At 39.0% G+C, this 20,401-nt stretch overlaps 1 protein-coding gene across 8 annotated transcripts in view; it reads left to right on the forward strand.

Annotated features, from left to right (window-relative positions):
• Positions 1 to 20,401, forward strand: part of LOC109912751 (periostin) — an 83,769-nt gene that overhangs the window by 27,291 nt on the left and 36,077 nt on the right. For all 8 annotated transcript variants that reach the window (XM_048598052.1, XM_048598046.1, XM_048598044.1 and 5 more), the window contains exons 3-10: positions 1,346 to 1,410; positions 4,214 to 4,371; positions 5,008 to 5,172; positions 6,477 to 6,623; positions 9,390 to 9,531; positions 12,840 to 13,052; positions 14,614 to 14,748; positions 17,307 to 17,455. In XM_048598052.1, coding sequence (XP_048454009.1) covers positions 1,346 to 1,410; positions 4,214 to 4,371; positions 5,008 to 5,172; positions 6,477 to 6,623; positions 9,390 to 9,531; positions 12,840 to 13,052; positions 14,614 to 14,748; positions 17,307 to 17,455 — 1,174 coding nt within the window. The remainder of the gene's footprint in view (positions 1 to 1,345; positions 1,411 to 4,213; positions 4,372 to 5,007; positions 5,173 to 6,476; positions 6,624 to 9,389; positions 9,532 to 12,839; positions 13,053 to 14,613; positions 14,749 to 17,306; positions 17,456 to 20,401) is intronic.

Here is a 20,401-nt window from a genome sequence, read left to right on the forward strand (position 1 = left end):
GATAAGACACAGCATCAAATATAGACTTAGAGATTAAGTCAGATCATAGAATCCCTACAGTGTGGAAGCAGGCCCTTTGGCCCAACAAGTCCACACCAACCCTTGGAGCATCCCACCCCCCATAACCCACACATCCCTGAACACTACAGGCAATTTAGCATGGCCAATCCACCTTACCTACACATCTTTGGACTGTGGGAGGAAACTGAAGCACCCAAAGGAAACCCATGCAGGCATGGGGAGAATGTGCAAACTCCACATAGACAGTCACCCAAGGGTGGAATTGAACCTGGGTCCCTGGTGCTGTGAGGTAGCAGTGCTAATCACTGAGCCACCATACTGCCCCTTGGTGGAAGTGATAGATATTGCTGTTGAAGCCTTATGACCAGTCCCCTAGCAAGGATCCCTAAATCATTGCAGCTCCGGATGGGATATCCCCAAATGGTTATGCACCCAGGTCAGGAAGGATGAATTGGCCCCCTTAATTCACTCCCTTATTCAGTTTGTTGCAACAGGATTAGTTAAAAAAGAATCCCTTTCCTTGTGGATGTTTTTTTCCCAACCCAAATGTATTTATATTTTAAAAAGAAACAAATTAATCAGGCTTTCTTGAGTTAAAGAAAGGGGGAGTTTATTGCCTACTGAAGAGATGATATGTGACAGTCCTACAGATTAGAATGTGAGTTGAGTTAATAAAAAATAAGATAATACAAATCAGTGTCTAGATTTTGTGAAGGTGACTCATAAAGTTGTAGGGCTAGAGGAGATTACAGGGATAGGGAGGAGCAAGGCCAAATTGAATTTGAAGACGAAGACAAGAGCTTTAAACTCAAGGCATTGCTTAGTAGAAAGTACAGGAGGACAGCTAGCACATGGGTACCAGGTGAATGGGGTTTGGTGCAAAATAAGTCACAGGCAACAGTAACTTGGATAACGTGTGGGTAAGGTAGAATGTGGGAGACCAACCAGGCGTGTGTTGAATAGTCAAATTGAGGGAAAACAAAGGGATGAATGAGGGTTTCAGCAGCAGACTAGTTGAGGCAGGGGTGAGCTTGGGCAATGTTACAGAAGTGAAAATGAGTGTCTTAGTGATGAAGAGATTGGAAACTCAGCTTGGGGTCAGTTATGACTCCATTTCAATTTGAACACACATTCTCACAATGATCAATTAAGTTTTTGAACAGAACAAGCAGTCACAAAGAATTGCATATTTCTGTATGTTGAGAGTTCTGAACAATTTAATCATAACCCATCTCTTAGAGACTTGTTTTCCTCAGTACATATCTCCAACTAGGTTATTTTTGCAGCTAAACTATATGTTTATTTTCATTTGTTTTGACTACAGGTTGGTGCTGTATGAATGCTGCCCAGGATACATGAGGCTTGAGGGAGGGCATGGGTGCCCAGCAGGTAATTGAGATATCAGGAATTAATCATTTTTACCATTGGATTAGGTGCCACTTTAATGATTGCATACAGTAGACTTGCTAAGAAATCAGGACTTTGATTTTATTATTTATGCCAATTGTTTTCTCGTTGCTTGCAATGGTATCTCCACCATCTGCTCCGAGCCTGAAGACCTGCCTGTAGAGGATGCAATTTAGCAGATAATCCAGGAATCCTAAATGCTGGTTTGGTGATAGATTTTGCAGCAATGCCCTAGGCATAGCAATGAAGAAATAATACACGTAACGGAAACTGAATTTAATTTTCCTGGTGCGAAGCATTAGGTTTATTTCAAGCAAATTCGAATCAATATTAGCAATTTGTACAGTGGGGATGACATCTTAGATGGAGCTTTTTCTTCGTAAAAGCCCCAGAAGAATATTAGAAAGCAACACGCAGCTTAAACGTGACAATAGAGTTTGATTTTTCAGTTGACATAACTATTGATTTATCTAGTAATTAGTAAGTAACAATGCTTCAGTAATGCAGCATATAAGTATTTGGTTCCTTTATTATTGAAGGTTACTCTTATGAATTATGTATTGTATTGAAGAAAGCTGCTGTAATCTGGAATACCAAAGTCGGGTCCTGAAGATAATCAACTACCACATAAACTTTACTTTTCAACTAGACTCATAATGAGTACGTGACTAATTTTCATGTATCCATCCATCCATCCTGAATGAAGGTAACTGTAGTTTCCTTAGTAATCGCCCCCACCTTCTCCATCTCAAGGTACTGGAAATAATTATAGAGCTGCAGTTCCTGTGGACACAGTGAGGCTGAGGATAATTGCAGTATTTTTGCTCCCTGCTGTACTTATCCAGAACTGCTGAAAGTAATTTTAATACTCTTGTTGATAGTCTACTTGGAATCAGCATGTTCAGCATTGGTAGCCTTCCTATTCTGCATGGTGCAGTAAATTCTCAGGTAAACCTGATGAGCCATCAGGAGACCTATATCATGCAGTTAATGAGTTAAAGAGCTCTTAGAAGTCTTGAGTTGTCACATAAATCATTGAGCATTTGTTTGTCATTGTACAACAGTAGTTAGAGAGCATTTCACCCTGTGTTCAATAATGTTTAACCAATCTATTAAACATAATTTGAAAAATTCTAACCAGTTGATCAGTTCTATGCAACCAGTAGGAATCTGTTAGTTTATGCAGCACTGCTAAAAAATATCCCTTTTTTTAAAGTTTTCATCTTCATCCTCCAGCATGAATATTTTGGGCTATTTATTTGTACATGAAATGTTAACATTTGAAAGCATTTTTAAATCATTATTCAAATAAGGTTTGAATTGTTTCAAAAGATTTTTACCCTCAGATATAATTTTTTAATAGAATGCTCGTGGTTGTAACAAAGTCTGAGTAGAAGAAGAGTCAAGTTACAGTTGGGAGAGCCTACTCCCACAATAGATGGTATGGTTTAGTTCACTCAAGGAGTCTGAGTTACTTGTGTCAATATGCACTTTTTACCTGCATGCTGGACCTAAGAATAGACACCACAGAGTCTCGAAGATTATCTTCTTCACATGATTGATCGAGATTCTTTCTCACTCTGACTGCTTGTCATTGCTGTATTTTAGAAAGATTTGCAAGTTGACATTCAGCCTGCTCGGCTGCATTATGAATTTCCTGGTGAATGGACTGAAACTGGAACATGTGCCTCAGAGACAAGGATGCCACCCACTGCACCACCAGACTTCATCCCAGAATAGATACCTTTGATCTAATGTGAATGAAGTAATAAATTAATCATTGTTGCCCACTGAAGTTGCAAAGTGTTCGGAATTACATTTTACAATACAGTAATGCGATTTAATTTAAGTAGTTTAAATCAATAACATTTTAAGAGACCTTTGAAAGGTACTCACCTGACCACACTTTACAATGGTGACAATAGAATGCACTGCTCATCATAAATACATAAATGTCATTTCTTTTCCAAATTTAATTTTATAACAGTTGTCTAATTTCTTCTGAGCATGGTTACTGGGAATGTCCATAATGGAAGTGGTGATAGGATGACAATTTATACCATTAATGTAGTTGAGTGCAACATCGGAGGTCATGTTGTGGCTGTAAAGGAACTTGGTTAGGCCACAGTTGGAATACTGTGTACATTTCTTGTCTCCCTGTTATAGGAAGGATGTTGTGAAACTTGAAAGGGTGCAGAAAAAATTCACAAGGATGTTGCCAGGGTTGGAGGGTTTGAGTTATAGGAAGAGGCTGAATAGACTGGGCTATTTTCCCTGGAACATTGGAGGCTGAGGGGTGACCTTGTAGAGGTTTATAAAATCATGAGGGGCATGGACAGGATAAATAGATGAGGTCTTTTCCCCGAAGTGGGCGAGTCCAAAACTAGAGGGCATAGATATAAAGTGAGAGGGGAAAGATTTAAAACGGACTTAAGGGGCAACTTTTTCACGCAGAGTCTGGTTTATGTATGGAACGAGCTGCCAGAGGAAGTGGTGGAGGCTAGTACAATTACAACATTTAATAGGCATCTGGATGGGTACATGAATAGGTTTAGAGGGATATGGGCCAAATGCTGGCAAATGGGACCGGATTTTTTAGGATATTTGGTTAACATGGGCAAGTTGGACCAAAGGGTCTGTTTCCATGCACTATAATAGTTTGTTGCTAAGATCGATTATCATTATTTCAACATGCAGAATTTCAAAGGTTTACATTGTGTTTGTGGTGAATCTTTCATATGAAGATCAGACTTGAGTAAAATGCTTCCTTGTTTTTCTGTTTTAGTTGCTCCGATTGATCATGTCTATGGTACTTTGGGTATTGTGGGTGCTAGAAGTACACAGAATTATGCAGACAGATCTCAACTAAGGCAAGAGATTGAAGGAGTCGGATCTTTCACCTTCTTTGCACCAAGTGACGAAGCTTGGATGCTGCTGGATGCTGTAAGTTGTTGATAAAATATGTGCCGGAAAGGCACCCCTTTTCAATAGGCTGTAAGACTGGGAGAGTTGTGTAAAGATAGCACAAGTTATCTGTAGTCAGTCAATTTGAACAGCTGTGGCTGTGATTTGAATTCCACTACTGGGGCTGATGGCAATCATCAATAGGTGAGTTGTCAGTCACATCATAATGTGAGTATCCGACATCAGAAAATCTCCCCTTAGAGTTAAAATGATTTGTTTTTAAAAGGAAATTTCAAACCTACTGAATTAAAATATAAGCTTGATCAGAGTGTGATTCAATTAGCTGCTTGTTAATTTTTGTGAAAGATATCCTGGAATCCTGGAAGGAAGCGAAACAACCAGGTCCAATACATCAGGATTAGATGTAATACTAAAGTAAACTAAATTCATAAACAACTTCTTTGGCATATGTAAAAAATGTTTCTCCATCCATGACTGTTCTTAACATTTATTAATAGATGTTGATAAGGTCCACAAACGCACTGATATTTTGTGGCATTAATTCATCCTTGAAATTATAATCTTAGCTATAATAAAAATTTCTAGGTAATATTTTAAATAGGAGGCACAAAGAACTGATTAAATAACTGATATTATTTGATTTTCCCCTGACAGGAGATTCGTGATGCACTGTTAAGCAATGTGAACATTGAACTCCTCAATGCTTTGCATTACCATATGCTGAACTATCGCTTATTGACAAAGGATATGAAAGATGGAATGACTGCACAATCAATGTACAATGACTTGCCTATTTTAATCAATCATTATTCAAATGGGGTAGGTTGGAGGCTTTTACTCCATTTTACATCACTCACCACTTTTGAAGCATGTTTGTCCTTAGTGTATGGGAGTCAGAGCTCTGATGGATACTGTCTGATTTTGACTGTGGTTATAATTCTACAGTTTTAGTTTTTTCCATGATTCTTCCAAGCTTCGAAAGCATACTGGGAGTGGCATGGCAAGTGCTAAAGTATGTTTTGTTGACTTCAAAACTTCCACACAAACCACTTGCTCCCAGATATGAGTGAAGTATTATGCATCATGGGAATGCTCAGAACCAGGATCACACAGAGCAGGAAGTGGGAGGAGGGGGAGCAGAATGGGTGCAGGTTCTCTGCAATTCTCCTACCTGAGCCTCAGCAATGACTAACGTCTGAGCTGCCAGTGCTTCACTAAGGAGCTTAGCACTGAAGTCTGACAATTCTGCAGCCACAAGCCCAACCTCACAGCAGAGAAAGGGTCACATTGTCATGGAAGACAAAGGTAAACATGGTAATGAACTTTGACTTTGGTGCCTTCTAGCTGGAGCTGGTTATAACAGTAATATTTTTCAACTTAACATCCACGGTTGCATCAGGGAGACCACTGAAGCTCTCTCATTAAAGAAACATAACTTTCTGCCCTTACCTGGGAGAGGGAGTGATGAATGATGGTGATTGAGTGGAGGGTGCAAAGAGATGAAATGAAGTTACCTTCTCCAAAGACTATTGACCCTTTTCTTTAAGTTCTGCAGTTGTTTTAACAATACTTGCTCTTCGATTTACCTTCTTTTAGAATACTAAATTCAAATTCTGAAACTGCCATGAGGATTCGTGGTGGAAGGGAGTGGGGGAAGAGTTATGAAGCAGAGGCTTTGAATTTACATTTATCTGAAGCATTAATCCAGGCCTCTGGATTACTCATGCAGTAATATAGCCAGTACCATTGAATGATGTTACAATGGGGAAACATGCAGATTAGGTGAAGAATGGCCAAAATCTATATGGGTATGGAAGGAGAAGGCACTTCAGATTCAGAGTTGGCTACAATGAGACAGGTTGAAATAAAATGATGATAGGTAAGCGCCACAGAAGCAGGTTGGTGAAGGAATGCAGTTGGAGAAGATTGAAGTTATAAATGAAGAATACTCTTCTTATGCTTTGCCTCTTGAGATGCAATATTTATAATATTGCTTTAGGAACAGTCTTGAAATTGTGGAACTTAAGGTGAAGTGTTTGATGTTTGAAAGCTGTGCATTAAAAAAAAATCTACCAATTGGTAAAACCAGACAAAACATATTTCTCTTCTTTGTTCCTTTGCAGATTGTTACAGTGAACTGTGCTAAAGTGCTTTATGCAAACCAAATTGCAACCAATGGTGTTGTGCACGTCATTGACCGAGTTATCACAGCAGTTGGTAACACCATTGCGGATGTCATTGAAGGAACTGATGATCTTTCATCTCTCCGGGTAAATTGCTGTACAACAAATAACGAAGCATCAACATTATACAATAAACTGATGACTTCCTGATATCTGATTATCAGCACTTTAAACATCAACAATTATTGAATTTGACAATAACTAAATATTTATTTTAAGATGCTGGGCATATACAAAAGTATTGAAGTACTATTAGGTTTAAGCATTTGTTTTATAAATGCTTGATATTCTACCTGAAAAATTTAATGATCAAGTGCATTATAATGAGTTATTGTGAGTGCCAACATAACATTGTAATTGAACACATTGGAGGTGATTTTGATCTCATTCCCAAAACAATGTCTGGAAGTCAAGTAATGAAAATCAGACAGAACTTAGTTTTCCATTTAATTAAGGTGTGGTTTAATTTTTGGGTTGAATTTGGTTTGGGTATTTGAAGCGCCCACTGCAAAGCAGGTAGGAGCTTAAGGAGTGTTTTCAGAAGGCACATAAAAGTGCTGCATACTGTTTTCAGGCTCCAGGCATATTGCTCATCAAGCCTTCAGCTTCCTTATGAAACCTGACATAGGGCAAAGTGTTGGGAGCACTTTTGCACTGCTGGACTTGGCCCACATCAAACCAAGTGCAGTGGGCTGTATAAAGATCATTTTTGGTTTCTTTCTGTTTCCAGCAAGCACCTAGACTTTCAGGAGTCATTCTGCCAGATGCAGCTATTTATTTATGCCTTCCTCCATTTCTTTAGTTGGCTCTACAGGGTTTATTACCAGGCTGAGGAACAGCTTCACAGGAAGGCAGAACCAGTGTAAGGATGCTAGCCAGTTAGGCAAGTTGTCCACAACCACATTCCGATATTTTGCAGAGAGTGGTAGCAGTTCTCAATTTGGCAGCTGTTGCTGATAAAGCCTCCTATTCTCAAAGATAGCATACCTCACCATGGCATTGCAAAAGATGTGGACTCCTGTCTAACTATATAAAGTAGAATTGTTTAGATGTCCTGAGTCACAGCATGCCATCATTTACTGCATGAAAGATGGCATGTGAAAATGACCCTCAACCCAACAAAATTAGCATCATTTCATCATCAGCTGAAAGCCTGAAAGGAACTATAAAGGTAGCAGTTTCTTTGGCAGGTGTGGCAGCTCTGTTGAAAGAAAGCAGAGTTAATGTTCTTCAGAAGAAGAATTCAGATTTGGCCTATTCTGCACAGATGCTGTCAGACCTGCTGAGTTTCTCCAGCAATTTCTATCAATATGTATTCCCTGGCAAGCCTGCTGGGATCACACTCCAGTACAATTTGGAGCCAGTGTTATTGATGCGTACAATGACCCATTCAGTGCATTGCTTTTGTCCCTGTGAGTAGCTTGTTTCTCCAACATGGAAACTTAATTTCACTGATGATAGGATAAGGTTAAATAGACCATTCTATTAATAGATCATGTAATTACCAGTGAGATCATATGTGACACTAACACCACTTATAAACACATATACCTATACATCCTTATTGGGCTAAATTACAACTGGCAATTAGATGACCATGAAAATTTGGCCTATTTTAATAAGCTGACACCACATGTATGGAGTCAGTCTTATGAACAAATTAGTTATGAGTTCACAGCTCATGAGTTCTGAAGGAGGGTCACTGGACCAAAACGTTAACTTTACTTTCTCTCTACTGGTGCTGGCAGACCTGCTGAGTTTATCTAGCAATTTCTGTTTCTGTTGCTGATTTCAGTATCTGCAGTTCGTTCAGTTTTTTTTCAAATAATATATAATTGGGAGGTTTTCAGATATAGAATGTATCTAAAGACTGACAGCAATTTAAAATGTCAGTCTTCATCATTTCAGACTTTTCAAAGTTTGCTAGTGCTCCTAATTATTTCAATTCCTTTTGGTCTTAGACAAATGACAAAAGTAAATTGCAAGAGAAAACTCAAGAAAAAACTCATTTAATGATATCATGTAATTAAAAAGTGACCATCTAACTCTAGATCAAAAATCCCCTGTGATATGCAGGTTAGGCAGATTGCCCATGCTAAATTGCCCATAGTGTCCAGGATTGTGCAGATTAGGTGGATTAGCCATGGGAAATGCAGGGTTACAGAGATAGGCTAGGAGGTTGGGTCTGAGTGGGATGCTCTTTGGAGCGTCAGTGTGGACACAATGGGCTGAATGGCCTGCTCAAACACTGTAAGGATTCTATGATCATTTTACCACCTATGTTTTTCGATGAATAGTTTGGAACCAAGCTTTACATTGGAGCACATTCTGGAGGTGCCTTTTTTGTCATATTGCTCAATGGACAAGATTTGAGGCTGTTTAAGCTGCTGAAAATAATATTTTTTTTATTTGCACAGTTGTGCCTTTTTTTTTATTCTTTCATGGGATGTGGCCATATCTGGCAAGGTTGGCAATTTTTACCATCCCTAGTTGGCCTTGAACTGATTCTCTTCCAGGCTATTTCAGACAGCAGTTAAAAGTCACCCACATTGCAAGGGTCTGGAGTCAAATGTAGACCAGACCGGGTAATGATGGCAGATCTCCTTCCTTAATTCTAGATTTTTTATTGAATTCAGCTGTCACCATCTGCAATAATGGGATTCAAACTCACATCCCAAGTTATTTGCCTGGAGCTCTGCATTATCATTCCAGTAAAATAATCACCATGCCACTGTCTCCCTTCACTTGTAAACCATGGATCATTAAAACAATAGGATGTCTGTTCATTTTTAGAAAACTAAAATGTCAAGAACTGTAACTTATTGGACATTATCTAATGTGCTTTCCTTTCAGGCTGCTGCCACTGCCTCAGGGTTGCTTGAAGTCCTAGGCAAAGATGGGCATTACACTGTTTTTGCTCCTACTAATGAAGCCTTTGGCAAACTTTCAAGAGACCTTCTGGAGCGCATCTTAAGTGACCCTGTGGCACTGAAAGGTACTTTGTTAAATGTTGCACGATGCAATAAATGGCTCAGCAAGGTCATTTAGTTCAAAGCAAACATTTGGATTCCTCCTTTTTGTTAGATGCCATGCCTGCATTCCTCAATTTACTTTGGTTTGTGTCAGTATTTGCATTTCAGGTATGTTAAAATTGTTTATCGGCCAAATAGGCTCAAGAACAAATATCTTGACTTTGTTCAACAGTGTAAAGTCAATGATAGTGAGACAGCTGTCCATTGAGGTTAATGAAATAAAATTCTGGAGAGGTTTAAGACAGGCTGTTAACTCACACCATACATGTCATCCTACAGCAACAAAGATTTGGCCCAATGTGGCTCCAGGATTGTGTCTGCAAAGAGTTTTTTTTTAATTAATATCACAAATCCAGTCATGATAGCTTGTAAACACATCGTTTAAAGAATGGCAGAATAATCTTTGGCAATTTTGCAAATAAAAAACTTTGCATGTACTAGACATTTAGAAAGGATATTCAAGACAAATTCAAATTTTTCACAAGGGTTTTGTTGTGTTTTTTTTAAAGTATTGAATGTCCTCAATGATGCATTTAAAAAATGTTTCTTATTAGTGGTTGAGCATTTCTAGACATCACATGAAATATGTATTTTCTTTTTTGAAATCCAATGGTTAAAAATCTACTTTATTCAAAATAAAGCCCAAAGTTTTGACAAGATTTCTCCCTCAATTTCTGTGTCTTTCCGTATGCTTAGATTTTCTTTCCCAGCTGCTGTCGGAGGAAGTGCGGTGCCCACTTAAGTGAAGCTCCAAAAAAACATTTGGGTGAATGTTTTGCTTGTCTCAGTTGAGTTCCTACCCACACTTGACATCACCACAGTTTCACTGGTGCTGTCTTTTGGGTGAGACATTGACTCTGTCGCTGGCTGTAAAAGATCCATGGCATTTAATGAAAGAGGAGCAGCAGAGATATCCTCGTTAGCCTGGTCAATGTTTATCTCTCAATCAATATCACAAAAACAAATTATCAGGTTATAATTACATTGCTGTTAGTGAGAGCTTGCTGTGCATTTCCTGCCTTATAGCAGTTTGCCATCACGTAATGTGACTGGGAGAATGCCTCCATTGCCAAGGGTACATCAAAAGCTCTTCTTTGCATGTATAGTGCTTTTGAGGTTGTGAGAAGTGCAATATAACATCGTGCACAACACAGAATGAGGTTGCCTTATCCAGCTCAATTCTGTGAGAGCATTTCAGCTAGTCCTACTCCCCTACCCTTTTTCTTATAGCCCAGCATTTTTTTATTCTGACAATTGTGCAATTCCCTATTGAAAATCATGATTAAAACCAAATGATGCACTCATGATGTGTAATTGACCCTAACAACTTGCAGTGCAATGAAGTATTTCCTCTTTGTCATTTTTGGTTCTTTTCTCGTTCACTTTATATCCAGGGTTCTCTGGCTGTAAAACAGCGAGCTCCCTTCCGAACAGCATTGTGGGTGACCTGCACCCCTAAGGAATGCACCTGTTCAAGAAGGCAGCTCACCATCACCTCCTCAAGGGCAATTAGGAATGGGTAGTCAGTGAAACCTATATCCCATGAACAATTAAAAAAAGACAACTCTTTTCTTTATTGGTTCTGTCCAGAACCCTTATGATTTTGAATATCTCCAGCGCATCTTCTCTTAACTTAATCTTCTGTAAGGAAAATAATCACATCTCCATTCCATCCTCATGACTGAAGTATCACATCCCTGGAACCAAGTTTGTAAGTGTTTTCTGCACTCTTTTCTGAAGTGTGGTGCCCAGAACTGAATAGAAGCTTAAGTTGAGGCCAAATCAGTGTTTTCTAAAGGTTCACTCTCACACCTTTGGAGGTGGTGAGAAATAGCTGTTGCCATAGAAGATGGCTATCTGAAGAAATGTTGAAGGGACATGGAGCCAGAAACAGATTGAATCAGCCTCCTCCCTTCTATGTCTGTCAGCAATACACTTCAAATTAAATCCTCGCCACATTGTTGAGGTAGTAAAGATTGAGTTTTTCTCCTTCTTTTGGACTACTAACATGTCAAACTCGCTCATGATTAATTGCCTCCAGACATCATGAATTCACCATCTCCAGAGCTTATCGAAGACAATTTTTTTAGTCAAAATGGTAGCAGATATCCTCTCTAAACTATGGTTAATTGATCCCTCTGCTTGTGTTTGGTACAACATCACTAAAAGTATACCTTAATCATTCATGGTTAACACTGTCCAGTCACGTATTTCCTTTCACAGACTTCCTTTGCACATGATGAGAAGACATCTGGAGCAGAATATAATTCACACCCCATCACTCATAGGCAGCCATCATTCCATCTCCCCTGTTAAACCTAGGAAGCCTGTAACTCCATGAACAGTTGTAGTCCCAACAATTCAATCTGGTAGTTAACTCTTAATCGCCCAATAAAAAACAGAAATCATTTGAATCAAATGAATTGGCAAAATCTACCAAGTGATTTATACATCCCTCTCTCATTTTAATTCCATTCATTTCAATTTTCAGTTTTATTTCAGTTGGAATAGTTTAATTTTATATTTGATGCTTAAAAACACTCCCATATTCTTTCTGAAATCACCAATTTGGCCGCTACTTAGATATTATTTAAAAATGGGATTTGTTGCATGTGTGCGTGAAATGTTCAGTTAATGAGCATTTTACATTTAATACCATTTTTTTGGTTGTGGTCTAAATAATAAGTCTGCTGATTTTAATTGCACCTTTTCTGCTCATTTCCTCTCAGCAGTAACAGGCAAATGGATGGTTACAATCCCATTCACAATATTCTCAGCTGCCTGAATTCAGGCACGGGGATAATTGGCTGACTCAGTGGAACAAGTTCCAAATTTTAAATGACAAAGTTGTGTTCCAATGACACCATTTTACACAGGCCTGACTATAAATCCCACAGACTCTTGATCCCTCCGTAGAAGCCATGATTCTGATCACGGCCAGCCCAACAAGCCAAGTTCTTTTTATGTCCTGAAGTGTTGAGATACAAGGACATCTTGGGACTTAGGTCCAGGGTTTCAATCTTCTCCCCTCCTCTGGTGCTGAAACAAGCCAGTAGCAAACTATATCCCAATCACTCTTCCCATTCTTGATTTGTGCTGCAGAGAGCCATTTACATAGTTCCCTGACAGTGCTGTGGCTCTCCCATGCCACAAATTTCAACTCCTACCAGTGATGTAAATTCACAGCTGAATTCAAGCAAATTCCTGTAATGGAGAATGTTGAATCTGATCATCAGTTTGTACACATTAATCTTCTGTCATTTTCTTGCAGCTATGCTGAACTACCATATTCTCAACTCTGTTCAGTGTTCAGAAGCCATTATGTCTGGATCCACCTATACTACCTTAGAAGGAACAAATATAGAGATTGGATGCGATGGTGATAGTCTTACTGTTAATGGGCAGAAGATGGTCAATCGCAAAGACATTGTGACAAGCAATGGTGTCATTCACTTGATTGATCAAGTGCTGATTCCAGATGCAGGTAGTTGAATAAATTAAATTAAATGTTATATTTCTGGCTTTTGACAATTAAATACGAATTAAGCATAATAAATTTATTTGATTTAATATGAAGCCAATAATAGATCAATACCATTCTTGGAAAAATCAATGTTTACTGAATAAGAAGCATAATTATGAATTTGTTCTGATTCTAAAACTAACTGCATATTACTGGGAATTAATTTATGATGCTGAAATCATCTTTGTTCATATAAACATAAATAGCCTTAGAATAGAAAAGATAATTGATCAGAAGTCAGATTTGAACCAGTTATTAAATACACACAATCACACTAATACAATGGATCAGTTGGAAACGACAGTATAAAAGTTCATTGTAAAGTGTAGGTGCTATTCCTGTTGACACTGATGCTGCGTTGGCTGGTTTACAATTATCTTTAAACCTTATTTTCTACACTGGAGGAAATAATTTGATGGTATTTATGGAACTATGGACAAGGAAAACCATAAGAGGCCATCACAAGCAAGCCTAAATTATATCTAGCCAAACAATCCACAGGCATATTTTTCCATTTAATTATTTAGCTCATCAGTACAAACATTCAAATTTTGGAAAAATGAAGTTTTATAATTTAGGCCCCTTGTCAACTTAATACATTTCAAATTGCCCTTAGCCTTCCAATAAAAACAAATGTAATCTTTCTTCATAGAAAATAATTGTGTTTTCTGGTGACATCCTCATAAACTTCCTCTGTGCCCTCTCCAGTGTGATCACATATTTCCACAATGTGGTGATTGGAAATGAATGCAAAATTCTATTTGTGGTCCAGTTAGTGTTTTGAACAGTTGCAGCATCATTTTTCTATAGGAACCGATAAAGGGAATTATCTAATCATTTTAGTTACCTGTTCAAACTTTAATAGAACGAACTCCAGTCACAAACACACCTTTGACCATTACCCTTCTCTTCTGGCCACTGAGCCAGTTTTGGATCCCAACTTGCCAGTTTCCCACCAATCCCTTGGACTTCACTTTTGTGTTCAGTCTGACACACTGGGCATTATCAAAAACCTTGCTAAAACCCATACAAGCGTCATCAAAGGCACTATCCTCGTAGACCTTCCTTGTTAGCTGCTGAAAGAATTCAATTAAATTATTCAGACCCAACCTTTTTTTTACAATTCTGTGCTGATTGAGCCCGATTAATTGCTGCCTATCTAAGTGATGATTGATATTATTTCCTCAGAGCCTATTTTCCCCCGCCCCACAAAGGTGAGTCTGACCAGCCTATCCATTTCACTCCTTTTAAACAATGGTGGAATTTTAGCAGTCATTCAGTCCTGCAGTACCATGCCTGTGACCAGAGAGGAGGAAAAATGATGATCAGGACTTTCATTGTTTCTTTTCTTGGTTCTCTTAACAACATTTGTCATTGGAATCATGGCATTACTGGTCAACTGAAATGGGGACGATTGTTTAGAGAGCTGAATTGAGTTGAATGACTGATTTAATACAAGCCCATTATAGGAAATCTGATAAACTGTACAAACACTAATGCCTTTTTCTTATTGCATTTAAAGCTATGCAGGTCTTGGAGCTGACGAGTGGCAAACAGACCACATTTTACGACTTAGTGAAGGAAACTGGAGTTTCTTCTGATCTCAGTGAAAATAGAGAGTACACAATCCTTGCTCCCATGAATGACGCTTTCAATGGTAAATCACCTCTGTCAAATATTTAACGCAACACGCTGGTTTTGATTTTGTAAGGAATTTAAGCTGGCTGTTCTAAACGGTTTGCTGCCTCATTTAGAACACCAGACAAAGGAGTTTGGTCTCGGCATGTTAATCAATTGTACAAGAATATTGGGGATGTTAACTTTCAGGCCGTTGTATTGCTTGCTTCTGTCATTTGAACGCTGATAGAATTGTTCACTTCTGAAGACAGTCTCCTATCAGGATAGTTTTAATCACTTCATTAATGAAGGAACTATCCCTACCCACATTCTGCATCCACCATGGGTTAAGTGAACTGCTGGCTAATCAGAAAGGGAGCAGCACTCTAGTGCCATTGGGAGTAGTGAGAACTGCAGGGTGTGTAGCCTGTCCATCACAAGGAGCAGTATGACAGTAGGATTCAAAAGTGAATCGGAGCAGCGTCACTGAGGCCAATCAGGCAGGCATCAGTGAGAGGATTTGAAAAGGACACATTGTGAGGCCAGCTGTTAGAGCAAGTAGCAGCAGTGATACTGTCAGGAAGAGCATCTGTCATGCTCAGGATGCCTAAGCAAGAAGAAACCCTTCTGCAGCCAAGACACTGAGTGTAGGTCACTCCATGGATTAGGCAGTGCCCCCCACCCACCTACTGAAACAATAGCGGCATTAGGAGGAGGTCTTTAAGAGTCTCTGGCCCCCATTCACCAACCCAAATGATTTATCATCCTCTGACTGTCAGCCAATTGCTTAAGGCAATGGTATAGGTGCATTGTATTCTCATTCACTATACTGAATTGTTCCTCTTACACTCTAAACTGTGACACAATTTGTGTCTTCTGTTGCTTGTTGATACTGGAGCTGTGTTCAAAATGAAAGCCCATTGTTAGTATTTCTTAGTTGGTAAAGAATGTTTATTGTACAATGCAAATCAATGTCTCATAACAGGGACGCTTTGGTTCTTTTGAAGTCCTTTCAAATGTTTTTTGGACAAACAAACACAAGGGGTTCATGACATAGAAACATAATGATTAAGAGCAGCATTAGCCAGTGGGTCCCACAAGCCAGTTCCACCAGTTACAGATCAATGGTTATTGGTGCATTAATAGATTCTCTTACTCCTCTTTCTGCCCCTCATTCTAGTTATGGGAAATGGCAACTCTGTTAACATCTTAAAATTGCAATATCAGGCAGATGTGGACTGTGTCAGGTGCACTATACTTTGTCTACACCCTGCCTGGTTAATGCCTCTGGACAAAGTGGTGAGGGATGCTCTCAAATCACTTTTTTTTTCATAATCAACACATTCAGAGCTGTTATTACACACTTCTGGAGCAGATGGGGCTTGAACCTGAGCCTTCTGGTCTAGAGGTAGGAACACTACCATTGCACAACAAGAGAGCTTCATATCACTAATTTAGACATACCGTTTGATTTCAACTTCCTGTGTGCATTATCTGCACAGGAATCTGCTCCCATTATTAACCTATCACTTTTTTTTTGTTTAAGCTGCATTGTCCATTGTAAGATTAGAGAAAGAGGGGAAATTTCATCGGCAATACTGTTTTTAAAAAGAATATCAGCATCAAAAAGACCCCCAGTTGATAGCTTTCTTATTTTTTGATATTTTGATGACCTGTTCAATTACCTTTTGCCAATGCTAGGAGCAGAATTAGGCCATTCGGCCCATCACGTCTGTTCCGCCATTTGATCATGGCTGATATGTTTCACAATCCTATTCTCCTGCTTTCTCTCTTACCCATCAAGAACCTATCTATCGCTGTCTTAAATACGCTCAATGATTTAGTCTCCACAGCCCTATATAGCAACAAGTTCCACAGAATCATCTCCCTCTGGCTGAAGAAGTTCCTCCTCATCTCAGTTCCGAAGGGTCGTCCTTTACTCTGTGGGTCTAGTCGCTCTTGTCAAAGGCCTTCTGGAAATCCGAATTGATCATGTCCACCGGCTCTCCTTTGCCTAACTTGCTCATTAACTCCTCAAAGAATTCTAACAGAGCTACCATGAACTTCCAAATATTCTGCAATCTCATCCTTAATAATGGACTCTAAAATCTTACCAACAACTGAGGTCAGGCTAACTGGCCTATAGTTTCCTGTTTTCTGCTTCCCTCCCTTTGTAAAGAGGGGTGTTACATTGGCCATTTTCCAGTCCTCTGGGATCCTCTCTGACTCTAATGATTCCTGAAAGATCACCAGCAATACTTGTACATTTAATCTCCTTGATTGATTTGAACAATTAGAATCTGACAATTTAAAGGAATCATGCTAGCAGATAATATCACTATGGATTCCAGTTTCATGACTAACTTTAATGTAGGTGTAGACATGCGTGATAACCAGTTTCTCAAATGTATCCATGTAACCTCTATTTAGGCAAAAATATCCTCACAAACTGTCAAAGATATTGGATTAACAGTAATAAGGAATAACAATTTAATTTAAAAGTGTAATCAAGTGGCATCTCTTCCTTCAACATAATGTTCTCATGGCGACAGAGACTATTCAACTCTGAATTTATCTTTCCCTTTTCTATCTTGACAGCTGATATTATGGGACTTGATCAGCGATTACTGAAACTAATCCTGAGAAACCACATTTTGAAACTGAAAGTGGTCCTCAATGAGTTGTACAGTGGACAAAGGCTGGAGACATTAGGAGGAAATTTCCTCAGAGTTTTTATCTACCGCACTGTAAGTACACCAGGCTAGAATTTCAGTGTGTGTTGCTGGGTTAGATTTCAGTAAGTGAGCTGGTCTGAGACGTAGCCCCATTACAATTTCCCAACAACACAAACGTGGCAAGCAAAGCTTCCTTCCTCTTACTCAATCCAAATGAAAATTTAATCCGCCCCAACCTGTGCTTTTACATTTCACTTTTTTCTGCAGTGTTATGCAATATTTTAAATAGAAAACATTTGAAAAAATACTGAATTTGGAAATTTGAGGATCAGTAACTACATAATGCTCAAACAAGTTGTGCAGATTCTTTGAATTAGCTAAGGCTAGAAAGCTGTTGGGAAAGAAAAATTCAAGTCTTGAATTAAATCATTATGGTGTGAATCTGAGTAGAATTATTCATTACAAAAATCAAAAAGTGCTGAAAACACTCAGCAAAAAAAAAATAAATTTTCCAACAAGAGAAGGGCATTATACTGTTTAGTTGCTTTTGTAAGTTTATTTTTGTGTCATAAGCATGCTCTTTTCATGATTAGAAATAGACACAAAAACAAAACACATCAGCAGATTTATCAGCAACTAAAATGGAGAAGAAAAGTGATGTCTAGGAAAATGAACATTTGTCAGAACTGAAAACTGCACGATAAACAATGTCCATCAAACAGTTGGAAAAAGAAAAGAATGAATAATGCATGGAATTTTTCCTTCCTTGTGTGGTTGAGTAATGACAAGAAAGATGGGAAAATACGGTGAGAAATACAGTGTCTGTTGCCGAACTAACTCGAGACACCACTTCAGCCCTTCAACAATTTACTTGAAAGCTCAGGGATGCTGATGCCTCACATGTTTCTGCCAGATCACTTAAAGTGCAAGCAGATGCATGTATCTTGTGCATCCACACTGGCTGCGTTTGTGCTCACATATATATCTGCATCTTATAGCTCTTACTTTCCTTGCACTCACTGACTTTGAGCTAACATGGAGGCTGCCAGCTTTTTCAATTGCTTTTTTAGTGCATAATTACTGACTTCAGCATGGATGTACAGGCTATCAGCCTCTGTGAGGCTTGTATTGCTTTCTTAGCACACAGGTTCTTCAGTATCAATTATTGTCTGCCAGGCTCTGTGACTGGCTTTACACTTGTGGCAATGTGCAGAGGGAGAGGCAGGCAGCTTGAAACGGTAGGACGCACCGAACATTCGTGGGGGTGCACATGTCGCTGTACACCTCCATGCTACAGCAACTTCATCCCTGCAACATGTGACAGCAGTTTACATGGAAAACACACTGTATTTACTTCAACCATATGGCTATGTGTGAAACTCCTAAGTGGTGACTTCGGCCAGTGAGAGGGGACTATCACAGTCAGTGAAGGGCATCATCTGCTTCCAGGTTGGCCAGTCAGGATTTGGATCTTCTACTCACCTCACATTCTGAGTCATTGCAGTCAGTGGGATTGGGCCATGGTCAGGCCTGCAGGTCAGATTTTTTTTTGTAAAAGAAGTGATGTTTTCCTATCTTACAATAAAAGAAAATAACCTCATACTTCTCCACTTTGGACCATCTGCTGCCTTTTTGCCCACTAACTTAAACTCTTTGCAGCTTCCATTCTTCTCCTCACAGATTACCTTCCCACATAGCCTTGTGTCATGTGCAATCCTAATAAATTACACTGTGTGCCTGCGTTTAAATCATTGATGTGATTGTAAATAACCTGAACCCCAGCACTGATCCTAGTGGCACTCCACTAGTCACAGCTTGCCAACTTAAAAAACCTCATTTATCCCTACTCTCTTTTTCTTCTGTTACGTAATCTTCTGTCCAGGCTAATGTATTACCCCCAACTCCTTGAGCCTTTACCACCTTTTGTGAGGCAGTTAATTGATGACTTTTTAGAAATTGAAGTATACTGCATCCAGTGGTTTCACTTTACCTAGCTCTCAAAAGCACTAGTAAGTTTGAAAACAGGATCTCCCTTTCATTAAAACCATGTTACTTTTTCTAATCATGTTATGCTTTGCGAAGTGAATTATTCAGACTTTCTTAAAAATAGATTCCAGTACTTATTTCATGATTGATGTCAGGCTAATTAGTCTATGTTTCCTGTCTCTTTCATATCTTGAATAGCAGTTACATTTGCTGACTTCCAGGTTAGAAATTACAGCATTTAAAACCATTTACCGCAACTGGTACCTCAAAAGTAATCACTGTAGTCAAGGGAGTTCTGCCTAGAATATTTACGTGGACAGATAGATAGTTTAAAGCAGTTGATAATGTCAATGAGAATCTTCACTGTACTGAAGCTTGGGAACTTAAGTTGGTCATTCAACCCCATAATGCTCTTAACAAAAATCCATCTCACTTACAACATTTTTTAATTGAGCAAGCCTCAGTAGCCTTTTGAAAAAAATTATTTCTGATTTCCACGACAGCGAAATGTACACCCCTATGTCTATTCATTGCTCCTCAGCATTACACGCTGCCTGTCTAAGCCTCTGCTTATTGCAATAAAGTGTCATACAAGCATACTGTTTTTGTTTGAAATACTTCAATGACATTGCCTTGGAAAAGCTTAGGTTCCTCCGTTTAACAATCTTTCATGCACTCATAAAACGTTCATCCTTTTAATCTGCTATCCTCAAAGTCTAGTCTATGCACCACATCCTCAAAATTTAATCCTTAAGCACCATTGATTAAGAGGCAAATGTAGCAAGTAAGTGAAGTAGACTGAGAGGAGTGTGCAGCAAATCAGCATCACTGTGATGCAGGCTGGGAGGAATGTGCAGCAAGTGTCACTGTGAAGCAGGCTGGGAGGAATGTGCAGCAAGTGTCATTGTGAAGCAGGCTGGGAGGAATGTGCAGGAAGTGTCACTTTGAAACAGGCTGGGAAGACTGTGCAGTGAGCGAGTGTCATTGTGAAATAGACTGGGAGGAGTGTGCAGTGAGCGAGTGTCACTGTGA

The sequence above is a fragment of the Rhincodon typus genome, chromosome 6 (genome assembly GCF_021869965.1).
Source record: "Rhincodon typus isolate 14 chromosome 6, sRhiTyp1.1, whole genome shotgun sequence".
In the NCBI taxonomy this organism is placed as follows: Eukaryota; Metazoa; Chordata; class Chondrichthyes; order Orectolobiformes; family Rhincodontidae; genus Rhincodon; species Rhincodon typus.